General features: G+C 35.5%; 1 protein-coding gene and 1 long non-coding RNA gene across 2 annotated transcripts in view; one reads left to right on the top strand and one right to left on the bottom strand.

Annotated features, from left to right (window-relative positions):
• Positions 1 to 478: 478 nt before the first annotated feature.
• LOC113232245 (tRNA pseudouridine(38/39) synthase) lies at positions 479 to 8,234 on the bottom strand. Its single transcript, XM_026466909.1, has 6 exons — positions 8,119 to 8,234; positions 7,909 to 8,036; positions 5,752 to 5,953; positions 4,166 to 4,335; positions 2,746 to 2,951; positions 479 to 701 (listed from the first exon to the last, which is right to left on the bottom strand). Exons 1-6 carry the CDS (start codon positions 8,191 to 8,193, stop codon positions 550 to 552), a joined length of 933 nt encoding a protein of 310 aa, XP_026322694.1. The 5' UTR covers positions 8,194 to 8,234; the 3' UTR covers positions 479 to 549.
• A 7,584-nt stretch (positions 8,235 to 15,818) lies between these two features.
• LOC113232224 overlaps positions 15,819 to 22,449 on the top strand; it is a 57,325-nt gene continuing 50,694 nt past the window's right edge. Inside the window, exons 1-2 of the long non-coding RNA XR_003310601.1 lie at positions 15,819 to 15,943; positions 19,035 to 19,089. This is a non-coding gene — a long non-coding RNA (uncharacterized LOC113232224). The remainder of the gene's footprint in view (positions 15,944 to 19,034; positions 19,090 to 22,449) is intronic.

The raw sequence follows: 22,449 nt of genomic DNA, 5'->3' as shown, positions 1-22,449 counted from the left end.
GTGTTTCTTTTTAATATGCCTATGTAAAGAATGTATGTAGAAGATCATGGTAATTAAAATAGCAACACAGCATTCATGAGTTTGTGTATCCAACTTTCGTATCTCAAAGTGCATTATAAAATGTAGTAAATTACTCTAACAACTATAGTTGTTTTATGTAAAAAATAAGTTAACCATTTAATGAAGTGAACTACTATATTGTGTGCTAATAAGCGTTGTTTAAATGTCGCCAAGGCGCCTTTTTACCGGGAAAATAATTTTTTGTTACACTAAGTGTTTTTTATGTCTTCAAAAATTTTAAGCTTCGGCAAGGAAAAATGTTCACGCCAGAGATATGTAAACACTTTACAGTACCACAAAGTAAATTACAAATTTTAAGAAACAATTTAAAATAAAAGCATACAAAGGCGAGCTTATCCCATAAAGGGATTTCTTCCAAATAACCTTTACTGACTAATTCCTAAGTTACATACATTTGCAAGAAGGTCCACAACTCTTAGTAAACGTGTTAGGTTTCCAACTCGAAATGGATCTGGTAGTGGTCTAAGCCTACCTATGACAGGTGTCTAGGTCCAAAAGCCGTGTCATGACGTCAGGGGTCTCCCGACTCTGGCCGATTAGAAGAAGGACTCCCATGATGCAGCGGATCTGATGCCAGAGGAACGCATTGCCTTCTATAGTAAGGGTGTACATTGATGTTGCTGAAAAAGAAGATTGTGACGTGGTGACTCCCTTAAGGCCTGAGGAGAATCGGGAAAAACTGTTTTGCTAATCAAATGATTTAGGTATTTACTATTACATAACGGTCTTACAAAAACTTACGACACAGTTAAGGACATTGTTTAAAGAATGTGCTGATTTGTTATACTATAGGATATACTCATGGAGTATATAACCAGATATATAGACGAAAAGTCATTTAATTTGTTTAAAAACTATTCTGCCATATCATTACTATTACAACTGCGTTCCGATTGGCCAGCCCGAATTCGAAACAATTGACGGGTGTCGTCAATTGTTTCACTTCAAGTCGACCAGTTAATTTGAACTTTGCTATAATGGAAATTGCAATTTAATATTTAATTACCGATGAAATTTGATTCCGTTTGTTTCGTAATTAGATGTTTTGCTATTTTTCCCCACACCACCGAATGGAACAGCGCGCCATTGTTAGAGAGTTTATTGTTTATTACAATAAATACAGAATATTTTTTGAATATCCGGAGACATACACACAGGTGAGTTGTTGGCGCTGTACTATTTCAGTAGATGGATGGATGTACTCATCGAGTATATAACCAAAAATAGAGACGAAATAAGGGCCGTATACTCCTGGTAACACATTAGCGGTACAGCTCTTATAAATATCAACTCTCGTTTGCACTGAAATATAGACAGACCAACAACTGTATGTGTGTGTGTACATCTCCGTATATTCCAAAAAAATGCTGTATTTATTGTAGTAAAGATAATATCTCTAACAATGCCGGGCTGTTCTATTCGATGGTGTGAGAAAAACAGCAAAACATCTAATTACAAAACAAACGGAATCACATTTCATCGGTAATTAAATATTAAATATGTAATTTTGCAATTTTCGTCCATTATAGCAAAGCTCAAATTAACTGGTCGATTTGAAGTGAAACAGTTGACGACACCCGTCAATTGTTTCGAATTCGGGCTGGCCAATCGGAGCGCGGTTGTCACAGTAATGATATGGCAGAATAGTTTTCAAACAAATTAAATGACATTTCGTCTCTATTTCTGGTTATATACTCGTTGGCCGTACTTTACCCGATCATATAAATTCCCGAAAACAGGCTACAATAAAAGTCTAAAACGAATAGTTAAGAATAAAATATATAACTTTGCACATATTCTTTATATCACGATATTTCTAAACTGCTAAATTTTTGTTTTCAACTGAAGCCCTATAGTTATTAAATTTATATTTATCCCAAAACTTGAAAGTTGCCCAGCGGTTTAACGACACGCCGCGTCGCCCGCTGCCCCATCAGTCGCTATCGGGCGCTTGTCAACGTTGGATCTGTGTCAAATTTTCTCTACCTGTTCTTGCTCGCGTTCAAACACCTCGCCTTAAAGTTTTATTCAACGCACACACTCATAGCCCCGCTCTAAGGAAATCCACAAATTACATCCTAACTCACAAGATAAATTAATGTATGCCATACAAATATTTCTCCCGGCCTGGTAACCGAATCCGGCCTCTGCGTGGCAGTCGAGCATGGTAACCTTTCGGCCAATTTAAAAGTTCTGAACTAAACTGCAACTATTATGTCGTGACGACAGATAGTAGAGCAGTATAAAGTATCGTGGCTTGTATATTTAAATCAAGTTGTTCACACATACAACAACACGATAAACTGTTGTTCCCGATTTTTTTGATGTTATGACATATATACGCAGTTTCAAACGATTTCGTCGTGAAAACAACAATGCAGCTGCCGTCATCTGATAAATTGTCACGATCTAGTGGGAACAACTAGCCACGACAGTCGTTCAACGATAAAGTCAGCGTCCACAACACAGTCACGACAGATAGTCGTCATATGGGAACAGGCTAGATGCGACAGTCGACCAATGATAAATAAAAAGTTACGACATAATGAGAACGCGCCCTTATGGGTAGGCGTGTTCGTCCCGTCACTTTATAGTCATAAATAAAAATTACGATATTTCTATTAATCAATGAATCAAGAAAATAGGATACGTCAGCTGACTTACCTTTATCAAAATCCTGATCCACGGGTACAATATCAGCGGAAAAAATAGTTCTCACAAACTCGGTCACCCCACCGCCGACGTCCATCTTGCAAAGATGGCGGAAGTCGTGAGAGCCAATCAGATGCGAACACGCTAGCCGCATGGCGGGAATATCGAGATTTGACCGCGGGAAATAGTATTTGTATTTGCGTTTCTTACAGTCGAATCTGAAAAGGTATTTTTTTAAATTTTAATAGCGTATACACCGGCAAGCCTTTTGTAATGCTACCGATATTAATAAAATTTTTGTTTTGTTGTGAAAGCTTTTCGTGTTTGATTGTGTTTTGTTACTCAAGCTTTGAATGATAATATTGATAATAATATTTCTACAAATAACCCTACCCGGGGCTTAGAGCTCTTGCACATAAACACGATACGATGACGCGTCGTGCTACGACGCACGGCATGACGTCGTATCGTAGAAACTCACGGTGCCCTCCCCAGTGCTGCATTTATTTGTTATTCAATATTCAAAGATGACAGACGACATTAAGGTTGATTATTTAATAACCCTAGTCGAGGAGCGTCCTTTACTATGGGACAAAACATCAAAAGAATACAAAGTCATGTCTTTGGGTGACGAGCGCAGAGGCCGTGCCCATCCGATCTTTGCGGTTTAAATTCTCTAATTGGCAATACAACTCTTATGAACAGGCGTGTCGCTTATGAACAGATGTGTCGCTTATGAACAGCCGTGACTTATTCGTCCTGTCACTTGATATTAGAAAAAAGAGTCACAGTATATTCATGAACTTGATCTACTGGACGTTGGGTCCGCACTCAAAAGTATCTGAACCAAAAGTGATGGAAATCGCAAAAAGAGGACCGTGGTAATCAAAAAATTCAAATACATGTTGAACATTTTTATTTTTATGGTGTCAGCGTATTAGACACTAACGTCACAGTACATTTATAAAAATATTACTTATTATGAAAGGATTAATTTTTTTATGAAATACAGTGACAGACAACATTAATACGAGAAATAAAAATAAACCAGCTGTTCTTGACAGTCGTCTTCATAAAGTCTCAAGTTCATTTAAGGGGCAATATACGCTTTTATAATAATACTCCGATTAATATTCAAAATTTACTATTTACAAGGTTTAAAACTATTGTGAAACAAAAACTCTATACTAAAGGTTATTATACAACTTCTGCGTACTTGGATGACAAAAATCCGTATATTTACAAAGAGAAACCCTTAGAGGCTTAGTTTTTTGCTCATTCTTCTCAGGGGATTCTGAATTACGAATGAGCAGTAGAGTTTAATCAGTATGACGATTCAAGAGTAATTTGCTTACCTATGAAATAAAGATTATTTCACTTTGACTTTGGACTTTGACTTGGACAGTAGAATGTATATAAGTTGATACAATACCTAGCACTATACTCTGGGTAGTCTTTGGGTGTGGGCATCCAGGCAACGGCTCTTATTTCCTTTGGTAATAGCCGGTTTAAAATTTTGCAGTATGAAATCTCTGTGGATATGCTGTCCGGGTCATATTGGTTGTCAGGTGGGTGTTTACTTCGAAGTGTTAGGGAGATTACCTGTGAATAGAATAGAAAAACAGTGACAATACAAAATATAGTTAAAAGTACAATCGCCTTATCGCCAGACAGCGATCTCTTGCAGGCAACCTTAATAATTATTACGGAGGGTGAGCATAGTGAATACATTAAAATTAAACGATAGGTTCATAGACGCACTAAAAGTATATTTCTAACAAACTCATAGAACACTGTATTCACAAGGAGCACCAACCGGAAACCCGTAACCTAATCTGTCATTCCTCTTTTTTCTTTTTTTAATCCCACCAATAACATTTAGTGTTGCCATTTTGTTCTTTAATCGATTATAGCAGTCAAACCGGTAACTTAATTTATTTAAATGTGATATAATTGAATTTGAATAATTGACTAATAATAATAACATAATAATAATAACACACAAACTCAACATAGCCCCGCACTAGGGAAATACTGTGTCGCGGGTGCTATGGACACACCACATAGACAACCACAAATTACACCCAAACTTACGAGATAAATAAATGTAGGCCATATAAATATTTCTCCCGACCCGGGAATCGAACCTGGGACCTCTGCGTGGCAGTCCGGCATGATAATCGTTCGGCCACTGAGGCAGTCAAAATAATATCTATGTATAATAATAATAACTATAACTATATATAAACTAATAATGCTTTCGTTAACAGGAGTCACGGGCGAAGGGGAGTTAATGGTGCACAAAGCACATTCACAGGAAGCGTTATCTTTGTATTAATAATTATAACAAACTAGTTATAATTATTAATACAAAGATCGAACAATCAGAAAAAATCCTTTGATCCGGCCGGATTCGAACCGACGTCTTCTAGCACACCGTGCCAGACGCTATACCAACTAAGCAACGGAACGAACCAGCGGACTTCACGGATTTTTCTATATGCTTGCGTCGTATCTTTGTACTTGCTTTTTCAACGACTTTTTAGCGCCATCTATAAAAAATCTATGATGCTTCGTCACCCAGTTAGATACCTTTACAGCTACCAGTCCCGGCAAGACATGTCGCTATTCATTGTATTTAAATTTTTATTGAATTGATATTCAATTATTTTTATGTGAAATTACTCCACTAGCATGTTATAATTATTAATACAAAGATCGAACACTCAGAAAAAACTCCTTCGATCCGGCCGGATTCGAACCGACGTCTTCTAGCATACCGTGCCAGACGCCATACCAACTAGTTTGTTTGTCTGTTTTATCAACTGAGAGACTATACTGTCATAGCGCTACTGTATTCTTTAGATTATTAGTTAAAGCTTCAAGTCTCCCTTTCCCCAGTGTTCCTCTTACCTCTCCTCTAAGGATTTTTGTTATGTTGTTCGATCTTTGTATCAATGACAAATTATTGTAGCAGAGTATTTAAAAAAAAAATCATATTGCAATGAAAATTCTAACCTGTCCAAAAGCACTAACGCCCTTATCAGTACGTCCACATCGATGGTACTGCGAATTCTCTCTGCTCTGTATGAGACAGCTCTTACTCAAGGCAAGAAATAAATGATGTTCAATTGTTTGCAACGTGTCTTCTTGAACAGCAAGGCCCTTGTAGTCCCAACCGAAGTACAGGATGCGAAGGAGTACACGTCGATAATGGCATCTGCAAAAAGAACCATCAGACAGGTAAACACTACGATTATCGACCTGCTCATTTTTTTTTTTGCCAACATGCAATTGGTCTAATTTGAAACCATAAACAGTTATTATTATTAGGGTGGCTTCATTCAAGGCCTATGTATCCTCTCATCACTGCGACCATTGACTTATTATAGTCAGAGCCAAGGCCGCCAGCATTGAAGGATTTTCCTGGTTGCGACAGATTTAATGTCCTCGGTTGTGGCATGTGCTTTCCCAGTATGGAACTTACGTACGCCCAGCAGGAGGTAGCATTGGTGAAGTAGATGAACAGGAGTTACATCCGCCTTGTGTCAGAATCTACATTCTCTATTCTCTGTCAGCCTAATATTTAACATGTTCATTCAAGCCACAAGGGCCTGTTAAGGCTCTAGTGAGCATTATTATGCCATTCCTGTCCAATGACAAAGCTTCTCTACAGTGTTTAGCACTGTAGGCAGATATCTGGGCTTCTCAAGACCCTTGCTGCCTGCAAGACCATAAACAGTTAATTATTTCTATATTTTGGCGTGTCAATCATACTATTCCAACATTGGCTTGCATTTAAGTGTGAAACAAATGCCAATGCCATGGTAATGTTGCAGTAAACATAATCAGTAGAGACAACATAAAATTAATTTTCTTCTACTATTAAGCCGTAGTAGCTTATTGGTTTGACATACCATCTCTTAAGCAGAGGTTGTCGATTCAAATCCGGGCTCGCAAATCGGTGTTTCTCGGAATTTATGTGCGAATGAAATTCGCATTCGAGTTTACCACAAGCTATGCCATGAAGGAAAACACTGGGACGAACCCTGCATTTCGAAGGTTTTACAGCCTTCGGAAAACGTGAAGGCCCCAACCGGGATGGGGCAGCGAAGCGCGCTATGGCATTAACCCTCACCTGAGAGGAAACCCATGCCCAGCAGTGAGACGTATAAGCCAGTAGATGGTGATGATTATACTATTTCTGTTTTATACAATTTTAAAATTTCTATAATGTCTAACATTTCAACTTGAATTCAAATCGTGAAAAAAATTTACACAAAGTGGAGATGACCTAAGTGGAGATGGGAAAAACTGCCTATTTTTTTATGTTAAAACATTGTGGTTTTCTATTTTAATCGCTTTTCACATAAACGCTTTTTACGTGGAAGCTCTTACAAAATCGTTTAGAAAAACATTGTACGCGCATAGACTTTTATGTTTAAAACATCTTGCAATGTTGTGTCGATAGCGGAAAGCAAGAGTAGATCACTGAAGGTTTTAAATAAGTTTATTTTTTACAAATACGAGTTGTATTTTTATTTATAAAATTATTACTTACATTGCCTGAATTGAATTAATTTGTTTAGGAAACATAGATGGCGAGACTTGAAACATAAACACAATGTAAAAAATCAAATTGTTGAGCATTGAACCAACCAACACTTTTGCTTAATTTTTTTTTTTTTTGATGAATTGAAAAGTGTGCTTATGTGCTTATTTTAAAAAGCAATCTTTTTAAGTGCTTTTCGCTTAAACGTCTACCTCCAGACCTAAAGCAGTCAGACAGCTAGTAGCATGCTCGGTACCTAGAGCGCAACGCCTAAGGCTCTACTCACACTGACGTAGAGACAAAGCGTCGCAATGAGTCATGTTTTTCACCTATAGCATATTCATCTCTATTTTCCCAATATTAAGGTACAAATTTGTGCTATGCAAATATGGAGTTGAGCCTAAAACTGCTTACTTTTCAAAAGTATCCTCATACATATGTATTAGAGATTACTCTGTGAAGTATGAATGAGATATTTAAATAGTTCTTTTTTGGAATTAAAATTAAATATTCATCAATTTCCAGCTCCGTGATGTCTGTGGCTCATGGAAAGAATACGTTCTTTAATTGGCCTGTTATTTTTACAACTTTTCAATTAACAAAAAAATGTAATAGATTCTTACTTGCTAAAATCGAAGGGTTTTTTGCGTCCATTTTTTTCACTTTCAGTGTCATCTGAGAGATTTTTGCTGATAATATTCTTTAACTGAGCATTATGAGCTTCTAATTGTAGAATTTTTTCCACTAATTCCTGCAATATTTACAGAATAAAAGTTAAAAAAACATGTCCAGAGGTTATGATTCTATTTAGTGAAAAATCGCGAATATTATACATTTTTATCCATCAGCATTAAATCCTCACGCGTCGCCCCTTTTAATTTCTTCGGTTTAGGTGGCACTTTCTCCATTTTTTTTATTTGAATTAAATTTAAAATGACAAAGTTTCTCAGGCAGCAAGAACGTTTTAGAACATTTATTTACAGTACGTAGTAGCTGTCACTGTCACTGTCAGTCAGTGTTACCAAACTAAAGGACGAGATTTCGGTATTATAGTATCCTTTCTCCCCTAAAACCTCCTCTACTATTTACTCTATTTAAATATATTGAACAAAATAACATACGGCTATAACTTTTACTACGTGCACAGCATGTGTTTACGCTTTTCATCCAAAGTAGCTAGTCAAATAACCCCGTGTTTTGTCTTTGTCCATAGGATGGTGCAACCGATCATCGTCGTTTGAGGGAATCTTGATAAATATACCATGTATCTTTCAACCCGGACACTGGCAGAATTATCCTCAGTGGGACAGAAGCCAAATACCCAAAAAAAAAATTGATTTCGATAAAAACATTGTCAAAGAAGTTGTTCCTTTAGTGGTATATGCCTGCAAGACCTGCAATTTCCAGAAAATCGTTAGGGATTTTTAATACTATGGAAAGAAAAACGGAATGCAATCCCACGAAACGGAACGGATTTTTATGTACTACTTGGTACTTGGTGTAACGGGCTGGTGTCCGTAATTCGACGTCAAGGCGCCTGTTTTGCGTGTGGTGGGTGCAGGGTCCTACTCGTGCCACCCAAGCTCCTCCAGGAATCTCAGCAGCCTTATTATTTTTATGTAATTTTATGACTAATGGGCCAGTGGCCAATGCCATAAAAAATGTTGACACATCAGATGTCAAAGTCATTCTTGTTGCAATCTAATTAGCTCTTAGACTATTCTTTTATTTTTTTCCATCCTCTAAGAATTAGCTAATTAGAAATAAGATTTTGAATATTGTGGCGTTTAAGTGTTGCTGTTTTTTTGAATTTTCTTAGTATCGCAGTGTTGTTGGAATTAATTTAATATATCTACGATGCTTTTGTTTTAAATAAACAAATAAAAAAATGCAGGTCACAATATTTTTTTTTATTATTTTTAGCGACCGGAAGTCAGTCGTCATTACGCCCGTAAGTCTGCAGATAACTCATTTTGTGTCGTCGTGTGAAACAAACCGTACTTTTATATGAAACCGAATGCAGCACAAACTACGCAACTCAAACTACGCTCGTCTGGCCTCACACTGAGGCTCGTATTCTAGAACTCTACTCAATGCTCAAGTCAGGATTGCAATTGAAACACAAGCACTGGAAATACGACCCTAATGGCAGGGAGTTGAGTATGATTTCGAGTGCTTTAAACCATACTCATATCCTGACTTGAGCATTGAGTAGATTTCTAGAATACGACCTTAAGAGTCGTATTCTAGAATTCTACTCAATGCTCAAGTTAGGATTGCGCTGGAAACACAAGCACTGGAAATACGACCCTAACGGCAGGGACTTGAGTATGATTTTGAGTGCTTTAAACCATACTCAAATCCTGACTTGAGCATTGAGTAGAGTTCTAGAATACGACCCTAAGTGTCTGCCTATGTAATAGATTGGTAGTGAATTAAAAAAAAACTCAACTATTTTAACTATTCTTTTATTTGTTCTTTGTTAAGTTCAAAATGGTGGAATTGAGAAGAAAAAACATTATTTGATTTGATTTTATCAAAACCATTGCAACTCGTCCGAAATGTCGTGGTAAATAACATAAATTTTCATACATAATTACGTCCCGATTTTTAAATGAAATAATGTTTGAAAATTGTGTAAATTTAAATCAATATTTATTGAGAAAACATTATTTGAAAATTCAAAAAAATACTGAACGGAAAAAAATATCTCGTTTATAAGCGGACTAAATATTATGCATAAATAAAAACAATTCGCAATAAGATCTCAATTCCACTACTTTTGTTTGAGTAACGATTTTTATTTAAGCGACCAACTCTATTTCCCGTAAAATCGGGAGGTTCGAACAACTGTAATCATTGTTATGTTTTTCTACTTAACAATAGATGGCACTTTTAGACATTCATTTTGGCTTTGGTTGTAACTGTTTTCTTAAATGTCGCAATTTAATATTCTTGGATTTGGCAGAACTAGGAAGTAGTTCAAAGTTCAACTAATTTATTGGAGTTTCGCCTATAGCCATAAAGACTTAGGATTTTCATTGCAAATGACACTAACAGTCGCGACGACTGCGTGAATATGAGCTTATTATTGAAATATGTTTTCAACTTTCTTATAACATACCTAGTGACGGGATGAACAAGTCGTGAGCCTGGTGTTAAGCGACACGCCTGTCCATAGTAGCAAAGCTTTATAATAATAATAATAATTTTTTTTATTTGTGAAAACACAGGTTAGATATGCAAGTTGACATGTACAACATGAGTAGGTATAGTTTCACTGTGTCCGGCCAAACATTTGGCATACAAACATATTGAAAGTATATTTGGTATATGAATATTATAATACAAACATAATTACCGGTATTGACAATATAAAAATGGAGAAAAAAATAATTATACTATTACATATGTTTATAATATCGTTAGTATTCAAGAATGTCAGATTAATTATTAATGTCCAAAATAGTGAATATAATAAAAACAAATTAATTCATTCCAACAATGAAATTACAAAAGTCAAGCGGCTTTGTCAGGTGAAAAAGATTAAGTTATAGTGTCATTTAAGAATTCGTTGATGTCATAGTAACATTTATCTATTAATAAATTGCCCAACACATTTTGGAACTTATGCGTTTCAAGTGATTTTATACGATCAGGAATTTTATTGTATATGACCGGTGCGAGTTGAACAACACTCTTTCTAAGAAGAGCTGTTTTGCAGATCTTTGTGCTTAATAAATGTGGTCTAGGACGTAAATAACGATTTTGTACCGTCGGTCTAACTGAGAAGAAATTTGAGTTCATTTTGACAAATCTAGCGATTTCAAGAATGTATCGCAAGGATCTGAGGGGCGCTGCCACTGCGCCCGTCACCCTGAGACATAAGTTGACTAGTGCCATGTGTCTGTAATTTCACCAGCACTCTCACCTTTCAAAACCGGTATGCGGTAATGCTCTTATTACTGCTTGGCGGCAGAAATAGGAATGGTGGCAACACTTCCTTGGACGAACTCTTTCACAGAGCTCTACTGCTAGTATATTTGATATGTTTGAAAAAAGGCAGATCTGATTTAGGAAGGTTATTGTTATACGATGCGATGCGTGAGCCTATTAGGTTCTTTGATTTATTTGATATTATTTCTTGTTATTATTAGTGAATTTTTTGTTACGATTGGCCTAGGGCGGCCTTAGGGCAAATCCGCCACTGAAAACGGGAAGTTGAATTGTCATGCTTTATAAAAATTTACGTATTTTTTATTTTACTTCATTAAAAGTCTGCTGCTTGTAAGCTATAGCCATTGACTTACAATTATATGGTCGTCGGGTCCGCGCTAAAAAGTGTCCGAACTTATAGGGCGTTAAAATCGTATACAGAGCGTCATTCACGCTTTAGTCTTCGTTTGTTCGACTGACAGCGAAGCAAGCAAAATTAGACAGTACTGCGATGACATTACAATTTAAATTCAACGTTTTAGCTTTTTCATATTCCTTTACATGTCACTATGTTTAAATAGGTTGACATTTTATATATATGCTATAGCACAAAATTTAATGTAAGAGCTCATTCTTCATTTTTTTAAGGCAGAATCAATGATAAGCTCTAAGCCCCAGTGCCCCATACTATGGTCAAGCCGGAATGAGTATGGGGCATGGATCAACTTTGGGATGTGACAATGACCGTGAAGTCCGAATCTTTCGCGATTATGTATCGTACCACTACATAAATTGTCAAAATTCCCCATTGAAAATGATACCGTACCTAATGTACGTCTAGTCTATACCACAGTGTATAATTTCCATTTTATTTATTTATTTCATACAAACAAAGTATACATAATACAATTTCTCACCAAACTGCGAAAGCGGTTTGTTGGCGAGGTTATACTCACAATCACAAAACTATAGTATACCTAGTTCGAGTACATTTAACAAAACTAGTGTAGAATTTGTTAAATTTACATGCTTTCAAGAAGCATAAACAAATTGTAATTTTTTTCTTCATTAAGAATTTACTTAACAATTCTCTGCCTCTCAAAAATAGAAATTTATTAAATACGATCCGATAATACTTAGGGATGCGCAATATAATTTGTTTTTCATGAATATCAATTCAATACGATCTAGCAATTATTTTAATCGATTCATTTTGATGCGATTCGATTTCTAAATTATGGCGAATCGAATCGTCTAGGTTGTATTCGTAATTTAAATAAGTCTCATCCTATTAATGATTTCGTTAAGTACAGAAACGGATAATCTCAGTACAGAGTACTAAAAAAAATCCCCTCCCCTTGTTTGCCACCCTTATAGGTGGAATATCGCTATTATAATCCTGTGATGGTGGCAATCACAAACACCTCGCATACATAGAGACACACTATCGAATCAAAAGTATCGATACCTCAAGGTACTTTTGTCCTGCAAATTTTGCCTACTTAAAGGCAGAATAAAACACATGAATTTGTCTTTTTTACTGATTTATGATTTTTAATTTAAACAAATTGTAAAAGAATTTGATTAATTCAACCAATCGTCATTTCACATAACTTGTGTTACTTAAATTTACAATTTCCCACTCCTCTGTGCAATCAACAAAAATCTATTTGGTGACGGTCTGTTTCTCGTTTTTGACACTGTATTGCCTGCTTTTGAGAACAAACTTTTTGAGACTAACTTGTTTCAAGGAAGCAAATGGCATACAATTATACAGCCAAGTAATTCGTGTTACATGCTGTTATTAAAAAAAAATCGCTAGGTGGCTTGCGTTATGATATAAGGTATCCTAAGTAGGAATTATTGGAAACGATACGATACTTGTCAAAAAGTACTATTACCTGAAAAGTATCGGTACCGGAAGGAAAATTACTCGATGCCAAAAAGTATTGAGTAATTTTTCGCGTCCCTAAGCCAATTTTAAGTTGCACCAACATTACAGACAATGAATTCTAAATTTGTGTGTGTAAAGTGAGATTTTTGAATATACTCAGTGGTTGTACGAAGCAAATTTGCTTTAATACATTGGTTCTATCGTAAAATAAAGGTTCCGCTACTCATCAATAGATGGCACAAAGAGCGCGTATTTTTTTTAATTAAAATGATAATTAATTCCTATATAATGTAAACCCTCCGTAATGATTAACTATTACTTAGTAATTATAGTGCACAGGGTTTAATTTCAATCACTCTTATTATAAATAAGTACATACCTCCCAAAGTAGTAGGTACGATAAAAGACAGCAGGTTTTTGAAAATTTTCATTGAAAGTTTTGAATAGAATGGCCTTTAAACCATTTTGTGTCCGTAATTGTCAACTTAATTGTTACGGCATTGTAAAAGTACATCACCGTTTTAGTTTAGTGGCAGAAAACCGGCCGCAAGCGAATGGTCACTATAAAACTACAAGCTTACTTTTGCAGACGGTTAACAGTAGAACGTGCAGAAATTTGAATAGAATTGTACTAGTAGCGCCTCAAGTTACTGCAAGTGTAAGTTTGTCGGTTTTATAGTACTAATATCAGTCCTGTATTACTTGAACAGTAGAAGGCCGCTTAGCGCGGTTAGCGGTCTTTCTCTTACCGCTTTAACAAACTAAAACGCTATGTCTTTAAATAAAATAAATATAGTTAGAAACCGTTGGCAGAATACAACTATGTCGACAGCACTAACAAAACATTTTCTTTAACTTTTTTCGCGCTAATTCGAAATTATAATGCGACAAAATTAAAAAGATACACAAAAAACGTTCCTCGATACGGAACATGTGCACTTGTCAAAAAAATAGGGTTATATAAGTTTGACGTTTCGTAAATATTTTTGTGAAACATTTTCGTATAAACTTTTCTTGTGTGTGGAATTGTATGAATAAGTGATAAAACGCAGTGACTGTTGAAAATAAATGATGTAGTTCTTTTTTGTGCGTTGCGTGTGCCTAAATTCGTGCATTCAGTGTACAAAATATGGTAATGTAATCCTTGTTATTTCAATTTATTTACACGAAAGAGGTTAATTTTTTGTTTCCAACTTGTGTTGAGATTACTTTTGACCTAACTATTTATTAATGAAACTAGATTAAAAAATACATATCCATAGCTAAAAAATCAAAGTCAGTAAGAAACACTGTTGTTTTTTGAATTTCAAATAATTAATAAAACAACTTTCTAACTTAGTTCTCTTCCGGAAAAAAAATTATAAGATAAATTGAGATATAATCTAATCATATTATGTAAAATTTTACTAAAATGTATCCTGCCATTTTGACGTGATTCAACAACAAAGTTACTGGTTTATTAAATAAGTCGGCATGTCCATGGATGGCAGTGGGACATGTATTTTTTTATAATATCAAGTGACGGGACGAGCAAGTAGTGCGTCTGATACTAAGCTACACGCCTGTCCATAACAATTTGACAGTAATTCTTTCGGATGTGTGTACATGTGACATTGTAATCCTACTTAAGGTGATACATCACTATAAAGTAACAAGAAGAAAGATGTACTGTTCATAATTTGTTAATAAATTATTTAATTATATAATTAATATATTTATTTACTGAATACAAAAGTGACATATGTTTGGGTGAATACCCAAGTCAGTGCTAGGCGAGTTTACTTCTCCTTTAAATATTCTGGATCTTGAGTCAAAAACATCCAAACTAGAGTTTGTTTTAGGTATACCTGTAATCGTGTCATCACTCCTCTGTATGATAACCTCCCTCCTAAAATTCCCCGTCCCATTAATGTCAACTTCCTCCTAACATTAGTCCAGTCTCCCTTTGTGCATGTGCTGTGTAAATTTATTAAACTAATAACAATTTAATTAAATTTTTATTGAATTGATATTCAATTATTTTTTGTGAAATTACTCCACATCATAACTGGGTGATAAATCTGTCATAGATTTCTCATAGATATTTGAGATAGAGATTTCTCATAGATTGGTCTTTCAACGACTAAAAAGTCGTTGAAAGACCAAGTACAAAGACACGATGCAAGCACGTAGAAGAATTTGTGAGGTCCGTTGGTTCGTTCTGTGGCTTAGTTGGTATAGTGTCTGGCACGGTATGCAAGAAGACGTCGGTTCGAAACCGACCGGATCGAAGGAATTTTTTCTGAGTGTTTTTTCTGAGTGTTCGATCTTTGTATTAATAATAATAAAAACAATTTGTTTCTGTAATAGTCTGTGTAGGTTCTCTATTGTTGTAGATTCTCCTCTCAGTGAATTGAGTCTAAATTCACTGGTCAATTTAGTGTGCGTTCCTCAACTTGATGTTGGGGAAATCATTGATTACTTCAATGGGGCCATAACATTTAAAAGAAGAAGAAGATAGATATGTCTGACTCAATCCTTATTGACTTACTTGTTTGGTTATTGTTATTGTTAGTGTGGTTGTACAATATAAATAAATAAATATTTGATAATGACTAATGTCATGCTTTAATATATTTTTCTTGTTGTTGCAGATTTTATGGGCATAAACGCAAGAATACATCAATAAGGTTTTACTAAAATGTAATTAATAACTGTACCAATGGCCAGTATTTTAAACTTCATAAATTTAAGAAAAAGTATTACTTAACATGCCAGTTTATGATAGTACACACATGTTTAAACGTCGTTTGCTTTAAATGGAACATATGTGGATACCTGAAATTACTGTAAGTATACAGTAACTTATAAAACATGTTTTCATCCTGGGAAGTATCTCACAATGCTCAACGAATTCTTGGTATAATGGGGTCTACTCTTGTCTGACATCCATCCAAAACAATTACTGTCTAATAAGTAATATTCGACAAAATCGAAAGACAGTCAAGTATGAAGCGTCATTCGCATAATGCATTATATATATCGCATATTGCAGTATTACTTATTTCACAGTAATTGTTTTGGAAGAATGTTGGACGTAGAACGACAGTACAGGGCCAGCACCGGATGAACTAGTGTGCATTGTGAATGCTTGAGATTCTGTGAAATGATGGTTGCCAGGGAACCAAGTGTATAATTACAATGCATTTGTCCTTTCTTTTTTATAAGTAGCTTAGTTGTTACAGTGCATTTGTTCTTAACTGTAATACTGTAAATATATTTACAAGAAATAAAAGTAAAACAACTGCCACTTAGCCTATTTCTGCATTCCGGTTGTGAAGGGTGCTGGTGAAATTACTGGGACTTGATGATTGATGTTGCTTACCACCGGACACACAACTTGATCGTCCCTTTGCTTGGTGTCATAAAAAAATCAAGTGTTTTGTACGGCGTGATATAAATACAGGGTGCCGTTTTTACATTTGGTTGGCTTGATTCCCAGATGAGTCAAACAACTTTTAAAAATCTTTGAATGTAGTACTAAAAAAAAGTACTAAAAAACCGACCTCAAAAGTTCGGGGAATTACATCTATTTGCCAAGTTTTATACTATTATTGAAATCGGTTACCGAAAAGTGTGCGATACCGGATTCATCGCCTAGGTTGCCACCCTTACGGGTGGAATATTTTCTTCAAATTTAAATGAGACCACTACCGAGGTACCCTCTCTCCAGCAAAAAACGAATCATACACAAAAAATAACATATACCAAAAAAAATAAAAAACCTACAGTCGAATTTAGAACCTCCTTCTTTTTTGAAGTCGGTTGAAAATGAATTAATTTCTCTATATGACGCAAGATAGGATTATCTACAAACTGTCCTCTTTGTCATAACTAATCCATTTGTATTTCGGTAACTGTACTCAATGCTCAATTCAGTACTTGAGCAGACTTGAGTATGATTTCAAGCACTGGAAATACGACCCTAATGGCAAGGACTTGAGTATGATTTACAGTGCTCACTGCAATACTCAAGTCCTGACTTGAGCATTGAGTAGAGTTCTAGAATACGATCCTATAAGTTTCATTGTCACCTAAAAAAATGTCGATTGCGCTGATTTTGCTTAAGGCACCGAAGATTACTAGATGAGATTGTTTGGGTATTTACTATTAAATAACGATCTTGCAAAAATATACGATATATCGTCTAAAGAATGTGCTAATTCGTTACACGGTAGGATGTTACTTCACCCGATCGTATAAAATCCTGAAGACAGGCAATTTTTTTTATAATACTATGTGACGGGACGAACAAGTCGTACGCCTGGTAGAAAGCGTCACGCCTGTGCCTAACAGTTGCAGTGCCACTCAGAGCTTTAGATCACAAAGATCTGAGATGCACTGCCACTGCGCCACCCTGACTCTGACACCCTGAGACATAAGTTGATAAGTCCCATGTGCTTGTAAATTCACCAGCACCCTTGCCCTACGAAACCCGGACGCAGTAATGTTTGCACTGCTAGGCGGCAGAAATAGGTACGGTGACGATACTTCCTTGGACGAACTCTTCCTAATGTTTAAAACTAGTTATTTAAGAATAAAATATCTATCTTTACACAATTAATATAGATATTTCTCTTTAAGTACTACCAAGAACCTGCTAAATTTTGGTTTTCAACTTAACCCCTATTGTTATTAAATTCACATTTATTCCAAACTTTTAACTGCCTCCGTAGCCGAACGGATACCATGCCGGACTGCCACGCAGAGGTCCCAGGTTCGATTCCCGGGGCCGGGAGAAATAGTTGTATGGCCTACAATTATTTCTCTCGTGAGTTTGGGTGTAATTTGTGGTTGTCTATGTGTGTGTCCATGGCACGCGCGACACAGGGTTTCCCTAGTGCGGGGCTACGTTGAGTGTGTGCGTTATTTATTTAAACTTTTCAAAATTGTCCAGCGGTTTAACGACACGCCGTGTCGCGCGTTGCCCTCGTCAGTCGCCATCGTGCGCTTGTCTGTTAATAACAATAATAATAAATAAATAACAATCGCTTCCAGTACAAATGCAGAAGGCGGTTTTGCTCTATATGGCACGTATTGTTCGCCGGTTCTTGAACCTGAGTTCCTGACCCCAACCGACTGTGCCATTGCCGGGGAATATCGCCTCTCCCATCTAAAAATTCAAAATAATCTTTTAGACCTTGGGAGAGGTGAGAGTCATATAAATAAGAATAATAATAATCACACACTCCACATAGCCCCGCACAAGGGAAACCCTGTGTCGCGGGTGCTATAAACACACATAGACAACCACAAATTACACCCAAACTAGAGAGAAATAAATGTAGGCCATACAAATATTTCACCCAGTCCGGGAATCGAACCTGGAACCTCTGCGTGGCAGTCTGGCATGGTAACCGTTCGGCCACACAGGCAGTTAACGCAAAGAACCTAAGTAGAAAAGAACGTTTTCTACATTAATCCTTTCTAAAGTAGAACCTAAGAGAGCGTTAGATGAGAAGGTTGTGTCGTTTTATAATCGAGAGATTAATTTCAGAAACATGAATTGAACGGCGTTATTTATTTAAACTTAATCAATGAAATTAATTGTCTACTTAACCAAAGTAACTTGAGCTATCAACCTATGTACTTTGTAAATAATAATAATAATAAATAACGTACACACTCATAGCTCCGCACAAAGAAAACCCTTGTATGTCGGGTGTCATGGACACACACATACACTGCCGGGGATCGAACCCGGGGGTGTGCAAGCCACCCGATCACGGAGGTCATCTACATGCAGTAGACATTCGGAGGTCATCTACATGCAGTATTCGTTCGGCCACGGAGGCAGTTAATATGAAAAGTACTTTCATTCCGTGTCGCATGGCCGTAGGGCACCCTGTGTATTGTATTAATTTGGTATATTTTTTTCAGACGATGAGAGCTGACGCAGTGATGATCTAAGAAAAGGCACTTAATGGTTTACATGGTGAGTTGATTTTTCAGAAACAAACATTTAAGTACGTGTCATTTCGATCAATTTGGACAGTTTTTATCGTAAGCGGCATAGAGTTGAATTTAAATCTTAGGTGTCTATACAACCTCAAACGGCTGGTTGATTCCACAGAACAGTGAAAGTGACAATCAATCACTGTGGAAAAATATATATTAAAATTGAAGATATATTCTGGTGTAAAAACACAATTACTAAAAATTACTAAAAATTATCACGGTAGAAAAAAAACACAAACTTACCTCGAAATTTTACAAGAAAACCGTTGCTTCTTCAATACTTTACGTATACCCATTGACTTACTTATATGGACGTCGGGTCCGCGCTAAAAAGTGTCCGAACTTATAGGGCGTTAAAATCGTATACACAGCGTCATTCACGCTTTAGTCTTCGTTTGTTCGACTGACAGCGAAGCAAGCAAAATTAGACAGTACTGCGATGACATTACAATTTAAATTCAACGTTTTAGCTTTTTCATATTCCTTTACATGTCACTACGTTTAAATAAGTTGACTTGGGACATTTTTTTCGTGGTTTTTGTATTAGACCCGTCGTCCATTTATTTGTAAGTCAATGCGTATACCAATGATTTTTTTTATATCAATTGAACTATATAAAATACGTATAGTATACGATATACATTTTTCAAATGCCGTTAATTTCTGAAATAAGGCCAGTGACCCTGCCGCTAACCAAAGCAGAATGAACCGTATTATTACGGGAAAAATCCGAATTCGAACTGGGGTAATATTGAGTCTTAAGTGTCAAGCTTGATGTTACTCTTGACCCTGTATAATAAAAAGTTTTTTTAATATGCACACACTGGCAATTTTAGCGTCACACTAATACGTTACATTTATACGACCTCTGTGGTGGAGTGGCTTGCACACCTATTTTCATGATGTCGCCATCTCTGAGGTCCTGGTTTCTATATTGTCTCGGGTCTAGGTGTTTGTGGTACTGTCGTTGTTTCCGATTTCCATAAACAAGTGCTTCAGTTACTTACTTTGGGAACCGATTTCGATAAAAAAAAAATTTTGAATGTAAACTGTTTATTTCGAAAAATTAGTAACTTCCAACCACAGCTACATCAAAATCTAGTATATTTAGGTACTTACACAGTTCTTATATAATATTACTCCCTAGCCAAATGTCGTCTAATCAATCTGATACCGATCCTTTTATTTGTTGATTCTAATATTTGTGCTAACTTCTTTGGTACCCTGTTTAACACATCTGGAAGTACAAATGACCACATTCTCCTACCATATACATTGTTATAATTTGGAAGTTTAAATGTACGATTGCTATGCAATATTCTTAGTCTTAATAGTCTTTTTTCCTTCTCCAAAAGTGGAACTTTTTCTTGGTACTCAAGATACAATTGCTAAATTTACTTTATCATAAACATTTAAAACTTTACAGTATTGGAATAGTTTAGCATAATTATCTTTATATATGCATTTCACTTTCAAGGGTACAATTTTCTTTAGCAGTTTTATTTGTAAGTAATATGTTTTTTTTAATAAGTTTTATACGTTCTGCAATAACTAGCTAGACAATAGCTTATTACCGATGATTCTGTTTTTGTTGAAAAGAGGGTAGTTCAGGGTTACCTATCAGTTGTCCAAAAATAACGTTTGGTTAAAATTTCATAACCTCGAAAGTAATTTTGAGAGGAAAATGTTTTTTCTTTTAAACCTAACTTAACCGAACCTAATCGTGACTTTGCGATAAACATTCAACATATCCTGAAAGAACAACTGTTTCGTCATAATTCGGTTTTCGGTGTAATGAAAATTCGAGCAAACGTTATATCGGCCAAAAAAATTTGCGACTTTGTGATTGGTTACCGGTACTTCAGTGGTTCCATTCAAATTTGAGAAAATATTCCACCTCTTAAGGGAGTTAAATTAGGGGATGAATTTGGTTTAATGGATTTTCACCTTAAATGATTTCAATAAAACTTGGCAAAAAGGCGTAATCCCAAAAAATTTTGAGGTCGGTTCTTTTTATTATCAAAAAATTTACAAAAACTATTACTGATAATTACAACATGGAGGCGCAACAAAAACCTAAGTAGGATTATCTGTACAACGCAATTATTTACAAAAGCTTTGCCGGTGTGTAGGTACGCTATTAACAAACAAAGTACATTTAACTACTATAACCGAGTTCGAAAAAAAGGAGGGTTGCTAGGAAGGAATATTTTTTTTTCGATTTCAGTTCGATGTTTGTATTAATAATTATAACAAACTAGTTTAGTAATTTCACAAAAATAATTGAATGGTATGGTGGTCAGACTTTCAATAATTTATAAATTACAATTATTGAACCGACAACTCCAGCACCTGCTGGGTGAAGAAATAGATTTTTCACAGATGGCGCTACGGCAAAAAATTTTCGTTGAAAGCCAAAAACTAAGATCTGCAACAAGTACATAGAAAAATTCGAAAGGTCTGCTGGTTCGTTCTGTGGCTTAGTTAGCATATCGTCTGGCACGGCTAGCTGGAAGACGTTTTGGTTCGAATCCAGCCGGATTGAAAGACTTTTTTCTAAGTGTTCGATCTTTGTATTAATAATTATAACAAGCTAGTGGAGTAATTTCATAAAAATAATTAAATATCATGAAAATTACAATTATTAAATTAAAAATATTAATACAAATCGGACATCTCTAGCATTGCTGACTGAACCATTTTTTCAAAATCTGTGAATGCCAATCAAAACATCTTCAAAATTCATGGTTAGTCTTCTAGAACCGTTTTCCTGTAACTACAATGATTAAGGTAGCTGGCCTTGCTGCCCCGTCTCAAATTCACATCCTGTATATGGTTATAATTATTATTTTTTGTATTAATGTTATGTCTGTCACTATTCTTCCTAACATAAATTACATTTTCTTAAATAAACCAGTGTAAAAATTTTAAATTCTTTAAAATTCTCCCTCAGACACTCTCAGGCACCCAGTTTCTAAATAGCCTTATATTCCGTCCATCCCTCCGTACATGCCTCCGAAGTTCCGTAATTATTGACATATAACCATGGACACAAAAATGCGCTACTTCCTGGACTCTTTTATTTATTAATTTTAGTGAAGCGACGTGCTCTTTAGCTCCGATATATATAGAGCAAACAGATTATGTAACGAAGTTTATTCAAGTTGATAAATTTTGGTACCTGTCTAATAAGTTATAATGAAATGAAATAAATTATAAATAATTATAATAAATTTTTGTTATTTATTGAACGGGATGAACGGTAATCATCATTTGAGTGCTCATTATCATTAGTCAAAGTCAAAGTCAAAGATTATTTATTCCATAGGTAAAATAA

The sequence above is a fragment of the Hyposmocoma kahamanoa genome, unplaced genomic scaffold, assembly GCF_003589595.1.
Source record: "Hyposmocoma kahamanoa isolate Upper Pololo Valley unplaced genomic scaffold, ASM358959v1 67, whole genome shotgun sequence".
Classification (NCBI taxonomy): Eukaryota; Metazoa; Arthropoda; class Insecta; order Lepidoptera; family Cosmopterigidae; genus Hyposmocoma; species Hyposmocoma kahamanoa.
Note: the sequence above shows the minus strand (reverse complement) of the source record. Positions and strands in the feature narration are given on the sequence as shown.

Excerpts from the sequence above, each read along its gene's own strand:
- LOC113232245 (XM_026466909.1), bottom strand. The coding sequence starts at position 8,193 with ATGGAGAAAGTGCCACCTAAACCGAAGAAATTAAAAGGGGCGACGCGT. Across the intron at positions 8,037-8,118 it reads TAATGCTGATGGATAAAAAT|GAATTAGTGGAAAAAATTCT; the intron begins GTATAATATTCG and ends TAAATATTGCAG. Across the intron at positions 2,952-4,165 it reads TACCCAGAGTATAGTGCTAG|ATTCGACTGTAAGAAACGCA; the intron begins GTATTGTATCAA and ends ATACCTTTTCAG.